This window comes from Myripristis murdjan, chromosome 5, assembly GCF_902150065.1.
Source record: "Myripristis murdjan chromosome 5, fMyrMur1.1, whole genome shotgun sequence".
NCBI lineage: Eukaryota > Metazoa > Chordata > Actinopteri > Holocentriformes > Holocentridae > Myripristis > Myripristis murdjan.
Genome location: NC_043984.1, coordinates 7,826,637 through 7,850,118, shown reverse-complemented (window position 1 = coordinate 7,850,118; position 23,482 = coordinate 7,826,637). Strand labels below are relative to the sequence as shown.

Below are 23,482 nucleotides of genomic sequence, written 5' to 3'. Positions count from 1 at the left end.
TGTGTAGGACACAACATGCTGACACAATTTGGCTGACCAGGGTAATGTGGGCATCGCATACCTTGAGTAGACATCTCCATCTGCCCTTGAGGCGCCCAAAGGAGCGTTCTACAGTCATGCGAGCTTGACTCAGGCGATGGTTGAAAGCTATCTGCTCTTGTGTTACTCCTCTAACCTCACGGTAAGGTTTCATCAACCAAGACTGGAGGGGGTAGGCTGAATCACCTAAAATAGTGGGACATCAATCCCTTCAAATGTTTCAGTCATTCTAGGAAAAAGTGTGCCACTGTTACCTCGCTCATACAGTCCTGAAAGTGCAAAAACACGGGCATCATGGATCCTACCTGGTCGCCCAACATTAATGTCCCAGAAGTTTAGTCTGTGGTCCACTACACCTTGCAAAATGATAGAATAATGCCCTTTTCTGTTATAATAATCAGCTGGTGCGTCAGGAGGAGCTCTGACGTTAATATGTGTGCCATCAATAGCACCAACTACTTGGGAAAATCTCCATTTGTCACGGAAGCCCTCAAGATAACATTTATGGCAGTGACAGCTTCTTGAGTTATGACACAACATGTGGACAAACCAAGACCAAAAAGGTGTGAAAGAGAGCGGTATTCCAAATTTGTTGCCAGTCTCCAGATGCAGATTGCCACTCGAACCTCGACAGGCACTGGCTTCCTGTATCTGGTGGTGTGCCGGGTCAGCCAGGGCCGGAGGGCATCGCACAGCTTTGAGAAAGTGCCTCTTCGCATACGGAAATTCATAAGCCACTCGTGGTCAGTCCAAGTGCTGCAGATGTGTGGACACCAAGATTTGATGCGTGGATACACCCATATCTCCCTGTAGTGAAGGCAGAGATATGGAAGATGTTATTCCAATATATCATTATTGTCATTATGTGGTTATTGTGTCTGATATGAGTTTTTTGCCACCAAAAAAGTAAATTATCTTGTTAAAATCCTTAAAATGACACCTACTCTCTCTTACTCATAAAAACATTCAAGAATCTATAAATACGCTGATATATCATTTGCAGTAGAACATTATTTTCCCTGTGCAGTCTTGATTCTCTGTAGAACTGGATGTTTTCCTCCGTTACACAACACTGGTACATGAGCCACAGAAACACACAGAAAGAAACTAGCCACACACGCTGAAGATGGTCCATGTTTTTGTTTTTCCCGCGGTAAGAACGGAAAAGGAAACCTCTTCTTCTGTGGTAATTTCTGACCAATGAGAGAACAGTTGGTTCGCACATGGCATTTGTTTACAGCTTTGAACCGCTACAGATGGTTGCCCTGTGAACACAAACGCCCCAAACGAAAAACGAAACAACTGTATCGATTTAGCCCCTGAATCGGAACAAAGCAAACGGGCCACAGGTCTGAAAGCACCCATAGGCATTTTGCATGATGTTTCCATAGCAACCATCAGTGCATCAGGTACGTTACAATGTAGCCATGTGTACAATTACTTTATTTGGGATAGTCTGTTGCAATTTGTGAGGTGTAACAATTATCTTAATTTTCTGCATCTTCACGAAGACAAAATAAAATAAAATACATAAAACTACAGAATCAATGTTGTCCATCTTGAGAGCGTTGAAGCTGCTTATCGTTTTGTTTCATGCACAGGTGTTCACTGACACACCTCTGAAACCTACTTCGTCATTTTACGCTGCATCACTCAAATGCGCTTCGGGAAGCCTCGATAATAATGACATAGGAATTCTCTGCAGGCTACACTGTCCCAATTCACTAAACTTTTAGTTCCGGTAAACTTGATATCGGCACCTACGTCGGACGCCTACTACGTGGGCACCGTAGGCTGCGACCTAGTAATCATCTAGCCCTTCGATTGAGACAGACCCACTGTTTGCACACAGCAGGAGGACAGGCCGAGAACGGACAGAGGGAACTGAGAGAAGGGAAGCAAACCCGAGGGGACAGCAGCCAAGAAGCAGAGGAGAACGGCGGAGACTGCAGAACCGCACAGACCGGGCCAAGAACAGACAGCAGCTTGGACAGGAGACGCCACGAGTTCCTTGCACGCAGCAACTGCAGTGGCAGGGTCTTGGATCCTGCCGGGTTGGTGAGTTCCATTAAATGGCACGATTAGTTGAGGGACACGTTGCTTCGAGTGTGTTTAGCAAACCCAAGAACGGGTGATCTGCCGAGTTCTTTCTCCACAGGGGCCGTGGATGAGGAGGCGCGTGTTCAGTGACGCCCCAAGGTTTTTAATTATTTATTAAAAACCTGTGTCTACTCTGCTGTTTAATGACTGTTGGCTCTTTTTAAATTTGCGTTTGAACCTGTGTCGGCCTAAGTATTTTAACGAGCAGACCCTTACCTCTTTTAAACCAAAGGGTGGCGTTGTCGGATTTTAAGACTTTCAACTTTGTACAGTGCCAGGTAAAGCGTACGCTTTTAAAGGGCCACATAATGCTAGAGATAACCGCTGGAATGCTTGACACAAAGGACAAAGACAAACTGGCACTGAGGAAGGGAAAACACAGACTAAATTGTTGTATGGCTGCACAATCACAGTGGCGGAAACACACACAGGAGCAGGAAGTAAAGTGATCTGAAACAAGACAAAGGGTGAGAATGACAAAATAAAACCATAAATGAGAACAGAAAACCTGACCGACGTGAGTGACACGTCACACCATGACCAGTAGCAAGTCCCTGGTTAACAGTTCCAGGTTCACTTTTGACAATGGAGAAGAGGATGGGAGAAGCAACTTCCTCATTAGACCTGGCTGCGTTCATGCATTTAGCTTGAACCTCCAGTATCTTATTTTCATGAGACATGAGGCCCTTTTTGTAGTCTTTGTCCATTTTTGTCTACAGGTTGGGACCGTTCTGACCATTGCGTGTCTGAGTTAGATGATGTCATTCACAGTTATTGGTTAAGATTAAGATATATAAAGTAATTTTCACAAGGTGATGTTGAGATCAATAGGAATGATCCAAATGCAGAACACAACCTGGGAGTTGAAATAGAGAGGGTTTATTGGCAGGTTTGTATTGATGGAGGTGGGTGAGTGGATGAATCTTGACTGGTGAAGGCAGATGGTGGAGGAAGGTTTACAGCAGGAGAGGCTGGCTGAATGACTGAATTCAAAGCAAACACAAGTTAGACTTTGAATGCACACTTCTAAGTGGCTGAAGAACTGGGGTAGATACACTGCTGGGTAGATGAGTTGGTGTCTGCTGATCAGCAGTCAGGCTGTTGATTGAGTGCCATGCCCACAACTCACAGAGCGAGACAAATAGGAATGGAAAAATACTGTGAAACACAAGGGATAAACTGAAGACCATAATATATATATGATGAGTGTAACAGGGAATGAATATAGCTGATACAGACTATTTTTGTGTTTTATTGGTAACAGAGACCACTGATTTATTCTGGCCAATACAGGACCCTTCTTCTTCCAAGGCTCCCTAGCACCAGAATGCGTTATCATTAAATGTAAATGTAAATGTAAATGTTCTTTATTTATATAGCGCTTTACAACAAACCTTTCGGTGAACCAAAGTGCTTTACAATCAAAGGAATAAATAAAAGCAGTGAGAGACAATAAAGACAAAAAAAAAAAAAAAAAAAAAAAAACAATAAAAACCAAATATAAAATACAATAAATAGAATACAATAAAATAAACTTAAAATGTCATCATGCTACTAGTTTCTAAAAGCCAACCTAAAAAGATAGGTTTTTAGTCTTGATTTGAAGAGGCCCAGGTCAGAAAGCAGACGCATTTCAGCGGGGAGCTTATTCCAGAGCCTGGGAGCAGCAACAGAAAAGGCTCGGTCGCCCCAGTGTTTGTATTTTGACCTGGGCACTTCCAACAACAGTTGGTTAGACGACCTCAGCGCTCTTCCAGGCTCACGAACCGTTAAGAGCTCAGATAAATAAGATGGTGCGAGGCCATTAAGAGCTTTAAAAACAAACATTAAAAGTTTAAAATCAATTCTGTAGCAGATGGGAAGCCAGTGAAGGGAGTTAAGAACAGGAGTGATGTGCTCTCGTCTGTTAGTGTTAGTTAAAAGACGGGCAGCGGCATTTTGCACAAGTTGAAGGCGACTAAGAGACGATTGCGAAACGCCGATATAAAGTGCATTGCAGTAATCTAATCGTGAACTGATTAGCGCATGGATGGCTTTTTCCAAGTCATGACGGCTCAAAAACATTTTGACTTTAGCCAGGAGACGTAGCTGGAAGAAACTAGTCCTGACAACATTGTCAATTTGTTTGTCAAACTTCAGATGACTGTCAAAAACCACACCCAGATTTCTGACAGTTGGACTGAGCTTTGAAAACAAAGTGCCAAGGCCAGCCGGCACAGTATCCCTAAACACAATGCATTCAGTTTTATCATCATTTAAATGAAGAAAATTAAGGGCTAGCCAATGCTTAATATCAGCAACACAAGCAAACAAGGAACTCTGTGCAATGTGACTGTTAGGCTTCACTGGCAGATAGATTTGTAAATCATCTGCGTAACAATGAAAAGAAAGGTTGTGCCTCGCTATAATTGACCCAAGAGGCAACAGGTATAAAGAAAAGAGAATAGGGCCAAGAATAGAGCCCTGTGGGACCCCACAGGAGAGAGGAGCACAGGAGGAGGACAAGTCACCAACCATCACAGAATAGGTTCTACTGGATAAATATGATGTAAACCACTTAAGGGCAGTGCCGTGGATACCAACATAATCACTCAAGCGTGACAGGAGGACTGAATGGTCCACCGTGTCAAAGGCTGACGTGAGGTCAAGCAGTACTAAGACAACAGGGCATTTGGCATCCACAGACAGCGCAATATCGTTGTGCACTTTTAACAGTGCAGACTCAGTGCTGTGTCGAGATCTGAACCCAGACTGAAACTTTTCAAGAACACTGTTGTTTTCCAAAAAGGACTGTAATTGTTTAAAAACAACTTTTTCTAGGACCTTAGAGAGAAAGGGCAGATGAGACACAGGTCTAAAGTTTGATAAAACTGAAGGATCAAGAGTAGGCTTTTTAAGAAGGGGCCTGACAACGGCATGTTTAAAGGCCGTTGGGACGGTTCCTAACCTAAGGCAGGTATTAATAAGGCCCAGCAGGCTAGGCCCCACAGTATTAAAAGCCGATTTCAGCACAGTGGGAGGGACAATATCCAATGGGCAATTTGTAGGTTTTAAGGATTTCACTATGTCACTTAAAGAGGAGAGAGAAACCAACTCAAACTGGTCAAGTACAGCAGAGTGAGTTGGGGCAACAAGCAAATCATCATTAAAACGCAAGTTAAAATTATTACTGGTGTTTTGTCTGACAGAGTTTACTTTGTCAGCAAAATAACAAAGAAACTTCTCACAAGTGGCGTTTGAGATATCAGTCACAGCAGAAATGCATGGGTTAAGAACAGCATTAATAGTATTGAATAACACCCTGGGACAGTGATTGCTGCTAGAAATAATATTAGAGAGGTACTGAGATTTGGCTTCCCGTACAGCCCTCTGATAGTCAGCAAGAGAATTCCTCAACATTTCCAGGGACACATGCAGTTTGTCCTTCTTCCATTTACGTTCGGCCTGCCTGCAACGTTGCCTGAGGGCGCGGGTGATATCGTTCAACCAGGGATCCGTTCTTGGCTTAGCCGATTTTTGCCTAAAGGGGGCAATAGAGTCCAGAATGCCAGCGCAAGTGGAGTGGAAGGAGGAAAGAAAACTGTCAGGACAAAGAGGGGACACCAAGCCATTCAAGGAAAATAACTGTGAGTCCTTGAAAGCAGCAGTAAACTCATCAGCCGTGGAGGAAGTGATGATGCGCCGCTGCCGGGATGGAACCAGAGGTTTGCTCACTGACTGGGGGACTGTCAGTTCAAAAATAATCGGGAAATGATCCGAGATTCCAGCCTCGGAAATGTCTTTGAGGGAAATTGAGAGCCCGAGCGAGATAACAAGGTCCAAGGTGTGCCCAAGATGGTGTGTTGGTTTATCCACTGATTGTATTAAATTAAAAGATGCCAGCAGACGTTTGAAGTCTGTGGCAAGTTGGTCAGATGGACAGCAAACATGAATATTAAAATCACCGCAAATCAGGAGCTTATCATATTTTGGGAGAATATCTGCCAAAAACTCAGAAAACTCCTGAATGAAGTCCTTATTGTATTTCGGAGGGCGATAGACAACAGCGCACAACACGGGACTTGCGAACTCCGCCACACACAGTTGCAGTTCAAAAGAGGAGTATACATCTGTGGGAAGAAGCCGGCATTTAAAACTGTCCTTGAACACAACAGCAAGCCCCCCCCCCCTCGCCCCGAAAGTCGCGGTGAGTTGAAGACAGAACAGCTGGGTGGGAGGAGCTCAGAGAAGGCGCTGTTTTCAAATGGTTTCAACCAGGTTTCCGTCAAAAGCAGAAAATCCAAAGAATGCGTAGTAAAAAAGTCATTTAAAATGAAAGTCTTATTCACAACGGACCTGGCGTTGATCAGAGCCATGCGAACCAGACACCGATCGGTCTGTTGGGAGGCCCGATTAACTGGGCGGAGATTCTCCGGTATGCAGCCCCGTCTTCGGATCCTCACGAGCCGGCGACAGGGGAGTGGGTACCCGGCCTCCCCCGGCACAGCCGGCCGCAGCCATCGGTGAGCGTAATCCGTGACGCCTCGGATGTCATAGCCGGAGCACTTCCTGGAGAGATCAATCGACGGGCAACGAGAGCTGTACGTGGAGGCCGAAGCCAGGTGAGCTCTCAGCCGGCATATTATTCCACCTCTCTTTCCTCGTCTTCTGCGGCGGCTGTTGCGTAGCGATGCAGCAGGTGAACACCACAGGTAAGAGGGTATAGACGCCAGTACAGGCGGCGGTGGCTGTCCATTAAAGTCCTGGATCGGAAGTTTTTCCACAAAATCGCGGATTTTTAAAAGACTCAGGCGATCATACACCAGCAGTGATGACACTTTATGATAGCAGAGCGATAGGAACAGGACAATACACAGCAGAGGTAGCACAGGTAGACGGCCAGCCACACACAACGGCGCCATCTTACCCCATGCAAATAGGAATTTAGGAATTAAAATCATAAAAGAATAATTACATGAGAGAAGCACAAACTGGAGTTACTTTCACACTAAGTTAGTTACCAATTTAGAAAACAAAGTGTAATTTCTAATGATGCAACCAGATAGATCATCTGAACCAACAGTGTAATTATATTATTAATATTATATTAGTAGCATTAAGGGGAGTAAATGTAGGGGAAAAAAAGGTGCTATAAGACAATTGACTTTTTGTATTCATTCTATCATTTGTTTATCCAAGCTGAGCAGACCAAGGGCAGAGGATGACACCCATTACTCAGATTAGTCAATTACAGTTTGGAGCATTTTTTTCCTTACCACTGTTTGCTGTTGTGTGCTTTCAGGCCACTGTTTCCTGCCATCCAGCCAGCAAGACATCTGAGGTGTGTCCTCCATCTTTAAGTGTGTATTCTACTTAAACTGTATGAATACTGCCTTCTTATTATCTGTTTTATCATGGCTATATGTTGTTGTGTGCTCTCAGGTTCATGTTTCCTACGGTCCAGTCAGCAAGTCTCTCATAAGTATTGTGGCTGAACTAGAATATGATGCTGTAAACACCATCCATTCAACATCAGTGGTATTGTGATATCCTGGATAATGTCATGAGTTAGGATTAAGGCATCATGACAACGCTGCAGGGGGCTCTTGTTTTTCCAAACACAGATTGCCGAGTCCAGGGCTATTTTTTAGTCCCAGTCCATCTCTAGTCCCACCACAATGCTTTTATAACCCCTCAGCTCCCTGTCACCATAGTAGATTTTGGGCTCTTGTTTCCCGGCGCAGCGCAGGGTGGCGCAGTGAAGCGAACCCCCCGCAGAGCTAGTTTCGTCAGTTTTGTATTTTGGCAGACCGAGGTGCGCTGAGATGTGGGTGGCGTTGCAGCAGGGAGAGGTGCTGACAGATTCAGCTTGGCGAAGTGACAGTTTTGTGCCAAAAGGCTTCGCCGAGGTGCGCTCAAAGCTCGCCATCTGAATTCAGCGCAGGCTGAGCGCAGCCGGTGTAGTGGAAGTTTGGCTGACCAGCGCGCAGCGTGCACACGTCACCAAGACCTCACAGGCAGGTTTCCAGAATGTCAGGCACATTAACAATGCAATAAATACCGTCAAAAACACTATTCAAAGCTACTATCTCAATCGACTGTCATTTTTTTAAAATTTATTTATTTATTAGTTTTGATTGCATTTATTTGGCAATCTAGTTGGCAGCACACCGCAAATTGTAGTTGCAATTGTTTGCAGTTGTTTTATGTTCATGTTAAAAGAGCGCAGGCATGTGCAATATTTATTTATTTATTTTAGAAGTTACGCACGTGAGTCAATTGACGGCACTCATTTTATTTGATATAGCCTACTTTTCAATAAAAAGATTACGCTATAAATTGGCATGCCTTGATATCATTCTTATGTAGCCTGCATATAATTTTAAACTCAATAAATTCAGATAATATTTGACCGGAATTTCAAACATTTGTCCGGTAAATTGAAAACCTGCCGGTCACGTTGTCCGGTGCCAATTTTTTCTAGCAGAAACCCTGATTCCACACAAATCCACACAAATTCCTTGCCAGACACTGAGCGTTTAGAACCGCGAATGTAAAAGCTTTCCTGAACGGATTTTGTTTTAATATCTAGTGTTTTGTTGCATCAGTAAGTGATGGAGTCCAAAGTTGCAAAACAAACATGTATTTATATGAATATGGCGAGGATTATCCTTTGAGGTAAAAACATTCATTAAAATGGGGGCTTCACAGTTAAATTTATATTTGCTCGTAAAAATCAATAACTTTAACAGACGTTGACAAAGCTGGAAAAAGAGAGATGAGAGGCAGGTAGGTAATGGAAAGACAGGGGAATGAGGAAGACGAATGTAAGGATAGATGCATGGATGGATGGATGGATGGATAGATGGATGGCAGGTAGCTCCAGCAACATTCCAGCAGCCAAGACTGGCCTTATTGTCCTGAGTGTGCGTTGCTGCTGCTCTCTTCCTCCATGTCAATTGTGTAAATGTTCATTACGCCTTCGCGCATTGCATTTAAAGGCGAGGACAGGGGCTCATTTGATTGGTTTAAAGTGAATGTTTAAAGTGTCAAACCCCCTCCATGCCTTCTCTCCTCCCTTCCGCCGGTAGGAGGAACAGCGGAGTACTTGCACCAGGGCGCACGGCGTGCCGAACTTGCAAAATCTACCTAGCCACACCCAGTTGGCGAAGCGCAGCTGTGCTGCGCCCCCGCCTCACCTGGTCTGCGAAACTAGAGCCCTTTATGTCAGGCCCAAATTTTTTAAATTTTGCCTGAAAAACTCAACCTGACTTATTAATATTGTTTATTATTAGTAGTATTGTACTTATTAGTATAGTTTTCTCACTGCCACCAACTGAATGTATGCCTTTTAGTTGTGGTTTGAGAAAAAAAAAAAAAAAAAAGTAAAAAACTATACAGATGTTACTGTTACTGGTGTTTGACTTTTTTTTATCACAGCTTAATTAGCTGGATGACAATCAGTGAACTGCTGTTCACCTTTGGAGTTGGAAGTAACTTATAAATCTAGAAAAAAAAAACTTTATTTAAAAAATGTGTTCTCATGATTTTTGCTCATTCACATGTTGTTTGAATTAGATTTAAATTGGACAATGAAAAAAGTAAGTAAAATAATTGAAACTTGTCAGCCTCACTCGATTGGAGGATAGTGTTTCTTGCCTTTTTAGCATCTGCTTTAGCTGCTTTGGCTGTAAACAAAATGTTGACATAATTATAGAATAGAGTGAGCCAAACCAACACCAGAAATGCTGTATGTGACGCATTCCTTTTTGTGATGCTGTAGGTACTCCTGAACACCATATCCCTGGCACAGAAGACCCTGGCATGAAAAAACTCCAGAGGTTCAGTGGTTATAAGGATGAAAAGATCTGGTAGGATGGAAAGCACACTCATTGTCCAGATCAAACCAATCGCAACATGGGTTCTCTTGACTGTACATAAGTGGGCATGACGGAGGGGAATGCAGACAGCGATGTAACACTCCACTGCCATAAAAGCTAAGTTCAGAGACGTGTTTTGTTGATCAGCAAGCATGATCAAGATGCTACAGACAGAGACATTGAGACATTGCAAGTAGCAAGTAATGGCTTTCTGACCAATAAATTACCCTTCCAAACATTTTTTTATAAAAGCTTTGTATAATTCATATAACATCTTTACAGTTTAGGTTTACCTGAGAGAGATGACAGTGCGCTGGCTGTCTTCAACATCCAATCTTCTGAGGCAGCATAAACCCAGGCATCATATGACAAAACCTATTGTGGATGGAGTAATACCAAGAGAACAGACAATAACACAATAACAGACAATAACATAAATAATGTAAAACCATCCTTAAACTTAATAACACAACACAAAGACCACATGATAAACAATACACATGCAAACCAAAGAACTCAGGATTTGACTCAGACGTTGGTCAAAAGAGAGACAGAAGCTCTCCACATTTTTCACCGCTAGATTTCTTTTAATTTGCAGGATGCAGAGTCATTAGAGTGGTTTTCTTAAACCTATGTAGTTTTAATAAGTAGGAATTTCAGTCATTTTATATTTCTTTGTCATTAAAAATCCAATGATTAAAAAACATAATAAAAAATCACTTCTTATTCAGAATCTGAATTATTTTGCCCCAAAACAAATACAAATACAAATACAAATGCAAATAGTGGAGCCTCCGCACACCCTTAGTTCCTCAGTGTGTCTCTGAGACTAAATAAAAGGTTTGAATGAATGAATAAATAGCTGCTATGAAGCTTTGATTAAGTCATTATGAATGTACTATATTTTTATATTTTAGCACCTAAAGCTCTAATTTTTCTTTAAATTTAGCAGTATTTTAAGTGTTTAAATATTTTAAGTCAGAAAAAAACCCAAACATTTCTCCCCATCTTGTGCAACAATCTCATGTTTATATTATGTATCTGCTGGTTGCAGCACTTCATTGAAGCAGCATGACACTTATATTGAGTAAAATATTCAAAGCCAAGATCCCATTGTTTTATGACTGCAGCATCACATTGAATAGATAATATCCGGCTATCTTGTGTATCATTTTATATACATTTCACACATACTTGGTGTCTTTAGAAACCTTGAGCTCTCCACTAGAATTATAAATAAAGTTTTGTTGGTTTAAAACAAACGATTACCCTTTCCCCCCATGTTTTTGAAAGAAAGCAAGTGAATTTGGTTATCTCAACATTTTAATCTCATCACTTTGAATGTATTTGTCAGTGTTACATACGGCATTGAAACACAAACCAAAATATCTTTTCATATCAGGGTCCATGGAGCAAAATCACTTCAAATGAGGGTTTGAGGTGTATTCAAAGTCAACTTGGGTGTCCGGAGCATGAAAAAGCTTGAAAACCCTGAGGCTAAGGGACTGAAAAAGATGTTCAGGGAGGCCTGCCAAAGCTGATGTGAAGTGCTGGTGTTTTGAAAATTACTTTTGAAAAAGACTTCTATATCATAGACTATTGAAGGATGCCTATTTTGTGTTCACTTTACACAGCAGATACTTTTTCAAGTATCTCCGGAAAGTCTTGTCTCTTAGGCCATAGATGATTGGACTAATGGATCGTGGCAGGATGTTTATTGTAATATAGCAAGCAAAGAGGGAATCTGCATGATGTTCAGGGAACCAGTACTTCAGAGCACTTTTTATCAGGGGGTCTACATATGTAGCCATACACAACAGCAGCTGAAACCCATGGAGGAGGATAGTGTTCCTGGCCTTCTTAGCATCTTTGCAAGCGCCCTTAGCAGTGAACAGGATCCTGGCATATGTGCAAAGGATAATGAGCCAAACTGTGACTAGAAGTATTACATAACTGATATTCCTCTTCTTAGGAATACTGGGATTTGGAAAGGCGGTTTCCCTGAGGCAGAAGACTCTGGTGTGAAAAAAGTCCAGGGGTTCTGTGGCCAGGGTGATGAAGAGATCGGGCAGGACAGACAATATGGTCATCACCCAGATTAGACCAATCAGTATGTGCGTTTTTTTGACTGTACAGATCTGTGTGTGACGGAGGGGGAAGGAAACAGCAATGTAGCACTCTACTGCCATGCAGGCCAGGTTCAGCGGTGTGTTTTCAGTAGTGCAAACAGCAAGCAGGATAAGGATGCAACACAGGGAGGCACTTATTGTGTGGAGAGTGTAGCTGATGAGGAACAGCAGGATGGTCATGGTCAGTTGGATCATATCGTTGACCACTAGGTGAATGAAAAGGATGTAGCGAGGATTCATGTAGAAGATCTGGAGAAAGTCAACAAGGAACAGTGAGGAGGAGTGAGATGGAAGAAGGCGGTAAGAGTGCAGGGAAAATGTGACATTTTAAAATTTGAAGAGAGAAGATAGTAGCGTGAGCAGAGCAGAGTTCAGGGGAGGAGGGAGGAGGGCAAAACTAGACAAGAAAGCAGTTTATAATTGGGGGAATGTGTAAAGAAGATGGGAGTTCCTTCAAAAAATGATCAGTACAGTCCCAACAGGATTTCTGCAGCTCAAAATGAAATAAATGATTTTTGCAGGGGCTTTTTTTCAGGAATGATTGCATACACTGCAAAAACTCAAAATCTTACCAAGATTATTTGTCTTATTTCAAGTCAAAAATGTCTTATTCCTAGTCAAAATATCTCATTGCACTTAAAATAAGACATGATCACCTCAGAAGCAACTTGTTTTTAGACAGTTGTCTCTTGTTTCAAGTGAAAATTTGCTTGAAAAAAGTGAAAATTTGCTTTGTTTGTGCTTGTTTCATTGGCAAAATTTGTTTCTTGTTTCTAGCTCATTTTCACTTATTTCAAGTGAATTTTCACTTTTTCCACTGGCAAATTTTGCCAATGAAACAAGCAAATTTTCACTTTTTTCAAGCAAATTTTCACTTGAAACAAGTGAATTTTTACTTGAAACAAGTGAAAATTGTCTAAAAACAAGTTACTTCTGAGGTGATCATGTCTTATTTTAAGTGTAATGAGATATTTTGACTAGAAATAAGACATTTTTGACTTGAAATAAGACAAATAATCTTGGTAAGATTTTGCAGTGTATCACAAGTAAGTAGTAAAAAAAAGTAAATCTTCAAAAGCTGACCAAAATCTCTTTCATTAAAGAAAGAAAAGGGAAAAAAAAACATGATAATTTCTATTACAGTACACACACACACACACACACATTTTTGGAAATATTGCAGAAACAGGACATAATTGCAAATTATTGCAGGGACTGGTTGAATTTCACAGTCTTGTGATCGCAAAATCCTAGAGGGACTGCTTTAAGAACACTGGTGTTTTTTTTTTTTTGTTTGTTTGTTTGTTTTGTTTTGTTTTGATTTGATTTTTCCAAACATAGAATTTCCTTTGCATTAGAAAAATCTGTTTTCATATAGAATTGGAAATTCTACACATAAACAGCCGTCATTTAAATCTGCAGGGGCATGAAGACATGAGCCTCAAGATATGGTGCCTTTTATTTATTTATTTGTATTTATTTATTTCATCTATAAAATCGAACTATTGATCATACCCAAAGCATTGTCCTCAGTCTGACCAACAGGCATAAAAATTTTTTTTTTTTTTTTTTTTTTTTTTAAACAACATATACATATATGTATGAAGAGGAATTATCAAACCTGATGCCTGCGAAAGGTGTGAATGAGGTTGACGTTGATGTAGTTGATGGAGATGCTGAGAGCCACAACAACCACATTTTTGGCAACAGCTTTGTCGAAGGAGTCTCGATGGCTTATGACTGTTAAATTGGCAAATGACAGGTTCATCTCTGGAAGGCTGAAGTTGCTGAAGATGAACAAACAAGACAGATTATAATGTTCATCAATTTTCACAAGAAGCATTGAGGCAAAAATATAATTTGATCATTCATCACTGATCATAGGCTTGTTATGAGCTGGGTGAATACCACTTCACATATGCTTATTTTTCAATTCCATACTGAATTTACAAATATATTAACAATTGATCTAGATGTTAAACCATCTTCATGATATATCATTTGATATATATTTAAAATATATAGCCCTCTGTGCAAGGCCAGCTCAGCGAAGAGCATACAGCAGCACTCACCTCAGGTGGAGGATCAGGGCATCAACTTGAAATATAAAAGAATTAAATCACATATTTTGAGCATACAATTAAAGTGACTGCAGTAATAGAGCATTCTTCATCGTACATTATAAAAGCAATGTGATTTCAAAAGTTAACAAAGTCCTTTAAAAAGTAGAATGGTTAGTTTTAGCTTTTTGCATAACGTGTGTGTCATGGTTTTCAGATGGAAGACATGTCAGTTTGGAATGAGACTCAGTGTTTGATCCAACAGTTTCAAAACACTGTGCTCAGAACGTGGATGATGAAACTGCTGCATGTTCGATAATAAAATTGATTAACACTATGGAGCAAAAAAACACCAGTGTGAGAGCTTATTTGTTACTCTTTCATCCTCTGCAGATAGACAGTATGCAGCAGTTCACACCTCAGGTAAGGCAGTGTAAAGACCAGTCTGCTGATAGACAGTATCAGTCATTTCAATGCAACCCAGAACTATGATAAGGCAATAGGAAATCACTGATGAAAAGTTATTTCACTATATTAGCACCAAAGTATTTCATTCAGCTTTGTTGTGATATTCTTTTGAGACTATATGAAAGAAACAAAAGTACACTTACCTCATGTGCCACTGCAAGACCTGGATCGTGATATGATGGTGTGGCCCTACCAAATCCATGCAATAGCATTTATATGTGGTGGGTTTGGCAAATATCTAAGGATACAAGTGTGTGTGTGTGTGTGTGTGTGTGTGTGTGTGTGTGTGTGTGTGTGTGTGTGTGTGTGTGTGTGTGTGTGTGTGTGTGTGTGTGTTTGTGTGTGTGAGTGTGTGTGTGTGAGTGTGTGAGTGTGTGTGTGTGTGTCTGTGTGTGAGTGTACTCCGTGTGAGCACATGTATCTGTTAGGTCCCTCTTTGTCCAGCTGCGGCAGACCTAGTTCACATAAAATCACCAAGTTAATTTTGTTAATGTTAATTTTGCATTTGCTCAATTACTGGCAATTGGGAAGAACTAATAAGTGACCACTGGCCACATTGTCTGTTGAAATAAAAAAATCATTGCCATTTTCATTTTTAGAACAAAGAAAAAATGCTGATGACAGTTCACTGCTGAGTCACTTGCCTCAGTACTAGGCAAAGAGACTTACTCATTTATTATCATCTGTACACCATCTTGAGAAGAATGTCATTTTATTGCTGTAGGCATTTATAAAAGTGATGACATAAAGGTGATATCAGCAATATGTGGGCCACTTGTTGCTCTTCTAAAAGGTGTGATAGGCTGATTTGTCTTCCTCTACCCAACATACTATAGCTAAACATGTAATAAATGTCTTAATTCCTCAAGATGTTGCCTGACCACATGCGAAGAATCCATGTTGGTGTGTCCAAGAGGCAAGACATATATATTTGTATTAAGAGTGCCAAAAGCAATTTCATTCAGCATTTCTCAAAGTGGGACAGCAAGTTAAATAATCTGTGGCACTGAATTATTATTCAAATCATATTTGTAATCAATCTCAATTGCACTTGAATCCACGTGTAGTTTTTTAGATCATAGAAATACACTGGAATGCTCCCAATTTGAAATTATTTGGGATTGATTTTCAAAGAGATTATTTACGAAGAGAGCTAGAAGTTCACAATACAAAGAATACTGCCAGAATGAGGGCACTGCCTAACAGAATTTGTCCCTGAATAACATTTGGATTTCTGTCTTCCATTGCTAAATTCTAAGAGATGAATTAATCTGAAACATGCTGTCCCAATTTATGTTGCTGTGTTGAATAACATGGGAAACCTCAAAATGAGATTCCAAAAAACATCAATATTCCAAATTAGGTGCAAAACTGGTATATTTACATGTGTAGACCCCTCAACCCTCAGGCTCCCAGGCCACTGGTAGAGGACCTGTGGTTGAAGGAGACACAAAACCGCCCAATGGGTTGAGGGGAGAGGGAATTTATGTCCTATAATCTAAATAATCTGTATCTATTTATATCTATATATCCATAGATATAAAGATACACAGATATGCATGAATACATCTTTTAATTTTTTTATAGCTAAAGCCTTAATGTTCAAATTACCCCATTACATATGCAGCCCGTTATCCATCCACCATCAAACATATACAGTGGTCCCTCGTTTATCGCGGGAGTTACGTTCTAAAAATAACCCGCAATAGGCGAAATCCGCGAAGTAGTCAGCTTTATTTTTTACAATTATTATAGATGTTTTAAGGCTGTAAAACCCCTCACTACACACTTTATACACTTTTCTTAGACAGGCATTAACATTTTCTCACTTTTCTCTCTTGTTTAAACACTCTCAAAGTTCAAACCTTCATAGAAAAATAAGTCCAGTATTTTACAATGAACGCATTCTGTACTGTACAGGAGACACGGCACGGAGGAGATTGATTGACAATGGTCTACAGTCTCTTAGCCAATCAGGACGCAGAACACAATGCACTGTAAAAAAAAAAAAAAAAAAAAAGCATGCAAAATTGCACAAAAAAAAATCCGCGAAACTGTGAGGCCGCAAAAGGTGAACCACGTTATAGCGAGGGACAACTGTAATACATGTTCTTCAAATAAGCTTCTTCTTCAAACTCCTCCACAGACAGAGTTGGGGAAATCTGCCTTCCATGCCTATGCCCCACATGCATGGAATGAGCTGCAAAGCCTTCTTAACTTAGATTCCCTACATACAATTCATATTTTTAAAAGTCTGTTAAATACTGTCCTTACAGAACAATGTCATTGTCTGATATAGGCCACTTACAACATGCTGTTGATTTTTTTTTTTTTCCTCTCTGCTTAGTGCTGGTGATCCGAGCCGGTTTAGCCTGTATTGTCTTGTCAGCCTTTGTCTTTGTGTAATGGTACCCCTTTGTGTGTCTATGTGTAATTGGTGTCCTTCTGTGTTTGAAACTTTTTTATGCTGCCATTTTGACCAGGACTCCCTGGAAGAAGAGACATTGTGTCTCAATGGGACCTTGCTGGTAAAATAAAGGATAAATAAAATAAAATAAAATAAAATAAAAAATATATACACACACACTTACATATACGTATATAGAGATACATACAGATGCTTGTGTCTCCTTCAAACTTGGGTTCTGTGCAGTATCTTAGCTGTTCTGAGGACTGCGCTCTTCTGGTCAGAAATCTCAGATGTTGTTCCTGGAATCTGCTGGAGCTACTCTCCCAGTTTGGAGGTCACAGCCCTGAGAGCTCCAGTTGCCACCTGCACCACTGTTGCCTTCATTCCCTACATCTTCTCTAGCCCCCTTCTCAGGCCTTGGTATTTTTTGACTTTCTCATGTTCCTTCTCCCCAATGTTGCTGTTGCTCAGGATCACTACATCTATCACTACTGCCTTCTTCTGCTGTTTGTTGACCACCACAAAGTCTGGTTGATTAGCCACCACCAGTTTATCCGCCTGGGCGTGTAAGTCCCACAGGGTCTTGGCTCTGTCCTTCTCAACCACCTTTGGAGGTGTCTTCCATTTTGATCCTGGGAATTCTGGCCCCAATTTGGTGCGGATGTTCCTGTACGCTATGCCAGCCTCTTGTTTATGATGCTCCATGTATGCTGTACCTGCCAGCATCTTGCACCCTGCTGTGATGCGCTGTACTGTCTTAGGGGTATCTTTGCACAGCCTGGACCTGCAGGTGGATCCTGGAGGACCATGGTTCAAATCCTGGTCAGGGCATGTTTAAATCCAGTGTAGCCCCATGGGCAAGGTCTTTAGTGCTACAAACCAATACCTTGATTTGAGTGTGAGCACAAAAAGGAGAGCGACACCAGCTCGGACATTGTCTAGGTCAACAAGGTCAGCGTTGGGTGTTGGGGAACCAGGACACATTCTGTGTGGGTTTTTTGCTGCCCTTCTAAAATCAATGTGGTTACTTTCTGGTTATAACAGAAAACAGATTTGTCCTGGCAGTCTAAACAAGGCCAAAGTACTACCTTAAGCTAGAGGATGTGAATGTGTCACTGCTGACTCTTCTCACTGACCATCATTGGGACATATATATGTACACACACACACACTCAGTGGTCACTATATTAGTTCCACCTGCACAGCTAACACCTAACCCTAACCCTAACCCTCTAATGTAGTTCAAAGCAACAGCTCTTCCATAAATTCTACCCTTTAAGAAAGTTTACAATGTTAAGTTTTTTTTTTTGTGTTTTATTGGTAACAGAGACCACTGATTTATTCTGGCCAATACAGGACCCTTCTTCTTCCAAGGCTCCCTAGTACCAGAATGTGTTATCATGTATGCAAAAAATAAAACAATTACATGAGAGAAGCACAAAGTGGAGTTACTTTCACACTATGTTAGTTACCAATTTAGAAAACAAAGTGTAATTTCTAATGATGCAACCAGATAGATCATCTGAACCAACAGTGTAATTATATTAAGTACTGCTCATTACCCTTTATTCATGCATTCATGCACCTTACGACTCCTGCACTACAGGAATGCTGCTAAATTCAGTATTGCACTGTATATCCTCCACGCAATGTAAATAACACATATGTATCTATAATGTGAACCACTATTATTATTATTATTATTGTTGTTGTTGTTGTTGTTGTTGTTTTATCTATTTTTATTAGATTTCTATGTTGGATGCAGTCCTTTAGGGAGAATGAACAGAGTAGAAATCTCATTGTGTAGTATAACTACTTGTTCTACTGTGCATATGACAATAAAACTCTTGAACTTGAACTTGAACTTGATTAGTAATATTATATTAATAACATTAATGGGAATAAATGTAGGGGGAAAAGGTGCTATAAGACAATTGGCTACATAAACCCTGTTTTTTTATATTCATTCTATCATTTGTTTATCCAAGCTGAGCAGACCGAGGGCAGAGGATGACACCCATTATTCAGATTAGTCAGTTACAGTCTGGAGCATTTTTTTCTTACCAGTTTGTTGTTGTGTGCTTTCAGGCCACTGTTTCCTACTGTCCAGCCAGCAAGACATCTGAGGTGTGTCCTCCATCTTTAAATGTGTATTCTACTTAAACTGTATAAATACAGCCTTCTTATTATCTGTTTTATCATGGCTATGTGTTGTTGTGTGCTCTCAGGTTCATGTTTCCTACGGTCCAGTCAGCAAGTCTCTCATAAGTATTGTGGCTGAACTAGAATATGATGCTGTAAACACCATCCAATCAACATCAGTGGTATTGTGATATCCTGGATAATGTCATGAGTTAGAATTAAGGTATCATGACAACGCTGCAAGGGGCTCTTGTTTTTCCAAACACAGATTGCCGAGTCCAGGGCTATTTTTTAGTCCCAGTTCATCTCTAGTCCCACCATAATGCTTTTATAACCCCTCAGCTCCCTGTCACCATAGTAGATTTTATGTCAGGCCCAATTTTTTTAAATTTTGCCTGAAAAACCCAACCTGACTTATTAATATTGTTTATTATTAGTAGTATTGTACTTATTAGTATAGTTTTCTCACTGCCACCAACTGAATGTATGCCTTTTAGTTGTGGTTTGAGAAAAAAAAAAGTCAAAAACTATACAGATGTTACTGTTACTGGTGTTTGACTTGAGATAAACACCTTGTTTTGTCCAATACAAGCAGTACCAAGGCTATCACAACTTAATTAGCTGGATGAAACATGACAATCAGTGAACTGCTGTTCACCCGTGGAGTTGGAAGTAACTTATAAATCTAGAAAAAAATAATCTTCATTTTCTTAAAAAAAAAAAAACAACTGTGTTCTCATGATTTTTGCTCATTCACATGTTGTTTGAATTAGATTTAAATTGGACAATGAAAAAAGTAAGTAAAATAACTGAAACTTGTCAATCTCACTCATCGATTGGTTTACTCAGCAGAATGTGATTCATGTATTCCCCTACTAATAATGTATTTCTCAGTTGTTTTGTTCAAACATTGTTGATTTTGATTAAATAAAAGACTAATCCAAGTATCAAATGAAAAGTATCAGACATTATCAGACTTCATCTTTACTGAAGTCTTTGGATGGGTGCGGATGGTTACTGTACACAGAAAATACTTTTTGAAGTATGTCCTGAAAGTGTTGTCTCGTAGTCCATAAATAATAGGACTAACAAAACGTGGGATGATTTGATTTGCAATAAAACTTGTAAAATTTGTGGATACTTTGGCTGCAGGGGCCAAGTGCATCAGTGCTTGAATTAGCATAGGTTGCACATAGTTGAGCATACACAATAACAGCTGAAAGGCATGCAGGAGGATAGTGTTTCTTGCCTTTTTAGCATCTGCTTTAGCTGCTTTGGCTGTAAACAAAATGTTGACATAAGTATAGAATAGAGTGAGCCAAACCAACACCAGAAATGCTGTATGTGACGCATTCCTCTTTGTGATGCTGTAGGTACTCCTGAACACCATATCCCTGGCACAGAAGACCCTGGCATGAAAAAACTCCAGAGGTTCAGTGGTTATAAGGATGAAAAGATCTGGTAGGATGGAAAGCACACTCATTGTCCAGATCAAACCAATCGCAACATGGGTTCTCTTGACTGTACATAAGTGGGCATGACGGAGGGGAATGCAGACAGCGATGTAACACTCCACTGCCATAAAAGCTAAGTTCAGAGGCGTGTTTTGTGTGGTGAAAACAGCAAGCATGATCAAGATGCTACAGACAGGGACACTGATGGTGTAGAAAATGTAGCTGGAGAGGAAGAGGGAGATGCTGACAGTCAACTGGATCATGTCGTTGATCACCAGGTGGATGAAAAGAATGTAACGAGGGTTCAAATTGAGGATCTGAACAGGAGAAAAGAACTGGTTAGAGTGTGTTACATTAAAATGCATTAAAATGCAGTGATGGTCAGCCCAGTTTGGACAGTAATGGCCCTGTGACCCTGTTTTTCTAAGATCTTTTCATTGTCTTGTAGGCCTTTGCTCTCTGTAGCTCAATAATACCATCCATTTTGATTTAAGCCTTCACAGAGAGTCATGTTATTTTTATGTTTCTAATGCGACTCTATGCATCCTGGCACTGGAATGCAGAGTATAACAGAAAAATGGATAATAAGACAATATAGAGAGATAGAATATAGATAAAGTAGATATGAAAGTAGAATAGTGCGAGTTCAGAGAAATAACTGAATATTAACTCAGCTAATTAAAGGATCACTTCATCAGTTTTCAACTATATTTCTATGTGCCTGTCATAGTATGGTGTGTTTATGTACGCCCTTTACAGTTGGCAGTAGCTTCATTCATCATTATGTTTGAAAATGTAAATTTACCATATGTGTATGAACTAAAAGCTTCAGAGGTTCACATTCACCTGGGTAAGCAGCAGAAGAAAAATAATTTTGCTGAGGCAGAGCTAGAACTTGAATAAGAATATATTCTTTAGGTAGCAGAGGCCCTTTGGTCTCTGCTCCACAAGAACAAAAACAAAAACAAAAAATCTGGCACTAAGTAGCCTATCTCCAGAAGATTCATCCACACAACTGTGCAAGAGGTCAAATGAAAACGGTCTGATGTGAACCAAAAAAGGTCTTTCCTTGTGTTTCTCTACCTAATCAAATTTTCAGGAGTAAATTAAGTCAAATTAGGCAGTTTCGGTGTTGGAAAAAAAATGTAATGTGTCAGAAAAAATAAATAAAAATAATAATAATGATAAATAATATTTTTTTGTCCACACAGCTGAACAAGCAGGGCTCCTGAAAAAGTTGAAAAGTTGATGAATCCCAGTTTTCATGTGTAAACATCATTATGAAAGAACTATGAAAAAAAAGGTTTCTTGCTTGATTAATGAGGCCCATCTTGCTGCCAGGTTGTGTTCACCACCCAAATACTGCACCTGAGGATGTATGGGCTGAGCAGCAGCTTGTTAGAATATGACAAATACATGGAGATGAGGCTGAAAACCAGCAAAGTGGTACTTTAATTTACTTATTAAAAGCAGCAGGGAGGGGAAATGAAAGAAATAGGCCAACAGAAATTAACTTGAATACCTATATTAGGGAGGAAGAAAGGCGGATGTTTTTGTTATTCTGGTAACATTTGATGAATTCTTACTTATTTCTCTAAGACTTTCTCTTTGAAAATAAATCAATGTATTTAGCATAGTGCTCACTTGCTGTTTGGTGAATGTGTGGACCATAGTAGCATTGATACAGTTGATGGAGATGCCGAGGGCAACGACAATCACATTCTTGCAGGCAGCCATAATGAACGGATCCCGGTATGTCAGATTGCTTCCCCCAGATGAAAAATTCATGTGTCAGATGTCAGCGTCCGATAAACTTGTTTCAAAAGAGAGAGGAATACATGGCAATATAAATATAATAATGCAGTGTTAGAGTATATGCATAAATGGCATCTGAAATTCTGTTGACAACCATTCATTTAAGCTGGCACACATTTTAAGTGGTAACACAGAGTGCAGTCTTCCTGTTGATGTTTAAACCCAGAGCACACTACACATTTGTACTTCCTTGTCATAATTGTGCAATGAGTCAATATTACAGCTGCAACTGGCATTATTTCTTAATTTCTTAATTTTCTTTCTTTTTAATAAATGAGCGTAATGCTTAATCCTAACAAGTCTTTCATAGTGTGAGCAGCAGCCAAAAAGACCCCAAAGCAGTCACATCATTTGTTTAATGATATAAAACTAACTTTAACTTTAGACCACCATTGTATTCAGCTAATCAATACTCTATACATGGCTACATCTAACATAGATCATCCATGACTTCTTTCTTTACTTAACAGTTTAAATGGACTGCTATTAAGTGTTAGAAGCACAAACTGAATACAGACCTCAGATGATGCAGTCAGCTCTAGTCACACTCATTATGATTCTGTGGTCGCAACATCAGACTTATATACTATGACTTGATAAAGGTCACACATGTGCGCACATACACAAATACAGGTTTGGGTGAGTGTGTACTTTTTTTGGTTTTGGTTAGGGGTGTGTGTATGCATTATGCAAAGAATGCATGTTTTTCCCCATCAGTGACCCGCTAACAAATTCCATAATCAGCTTCTAAATTCAACCAACAACTTTGGCTCGGTGAAAAAAAATCAGTCCTTTGCTGCAAAACCATGCCATGTATACAATTTAATCTCACATTGATTGTGTTCTAGGAATACACAGCCATTTTTAGTCAGCTCCATTGCTCACCCTTACCAAGCTCTTCTGCATTTTAAACTCTCATTCGTTTTTCTGAACTGTTTTTGCACTCATCCACTGACTCTTGTATCACCCTTCTAACTACAGAGGAATGACCTTATCTGCAACATCA

General features: G+C 40.1%; 2 protein-coding genes and 1 long non-coding RNA gene across 3 annotated transcripts; 1 reads left to right on the top strand and 2 right to left on the bottom strand.

Annotated features, from left to right (window-relative positions):
* Positions 1-1,943: 1,943 nt before the first annotated feature.
* On the top strand, positions 1,944-10,029 carry LOC115359571 (uncharacterized). Its single transcript, XR_003928254.1, has 3 exons — positions 1,944-2,097; positions 7,421-7,459; positions 9,902-10,029. It is a non-coding gene; the product is annotated as an uncharacterized LOC115359571 (long non-coding RNA).
* Positions 10,030-11,608: 1,579 nt separating this feature from the next.
* On the bottom strand, positions 11,609-13,895 carry LOC115359190 (odorant receptor 131-2-like). The gene is made up of 2 exons (XM_030051538.1): positions 13,749-13,895; positions 11,609-12,376 (listed from the first exon to the last, which is right to left on the bottom strand). The coding sequence occupies exons 1-2, from the start codon at positions 13,893-13,895 to the stop codon at positions 11,609-11,611; spliced, it is 915 nt and encodes a 304-aa protein (XP_029907398.1).
* Positions 13,896-20,168: 6,273 nt separating this feature from the next.
* LOC115359181 (odorant receptor 131-2-like) lies at positions 20,169-22,398 on the bottom strand. The gene is made up of 2 exons (XM_030051528.1): positions 22,306-22,398; positions 20,169-20,978 (listed from the first exon to the last, which is right to left on the bottom strand). The coding sequence occupies exons 1-2, from the start codon at positions 22,396-22,398 to the stop codon at positions 20,169-20,171; spliced, it is 903 nt and encodes a 300-aa protein (XP_029907388.1).
* Between the last annotated feature and the right edge of the window lie 1,084 nt (positions 22,399-23,482).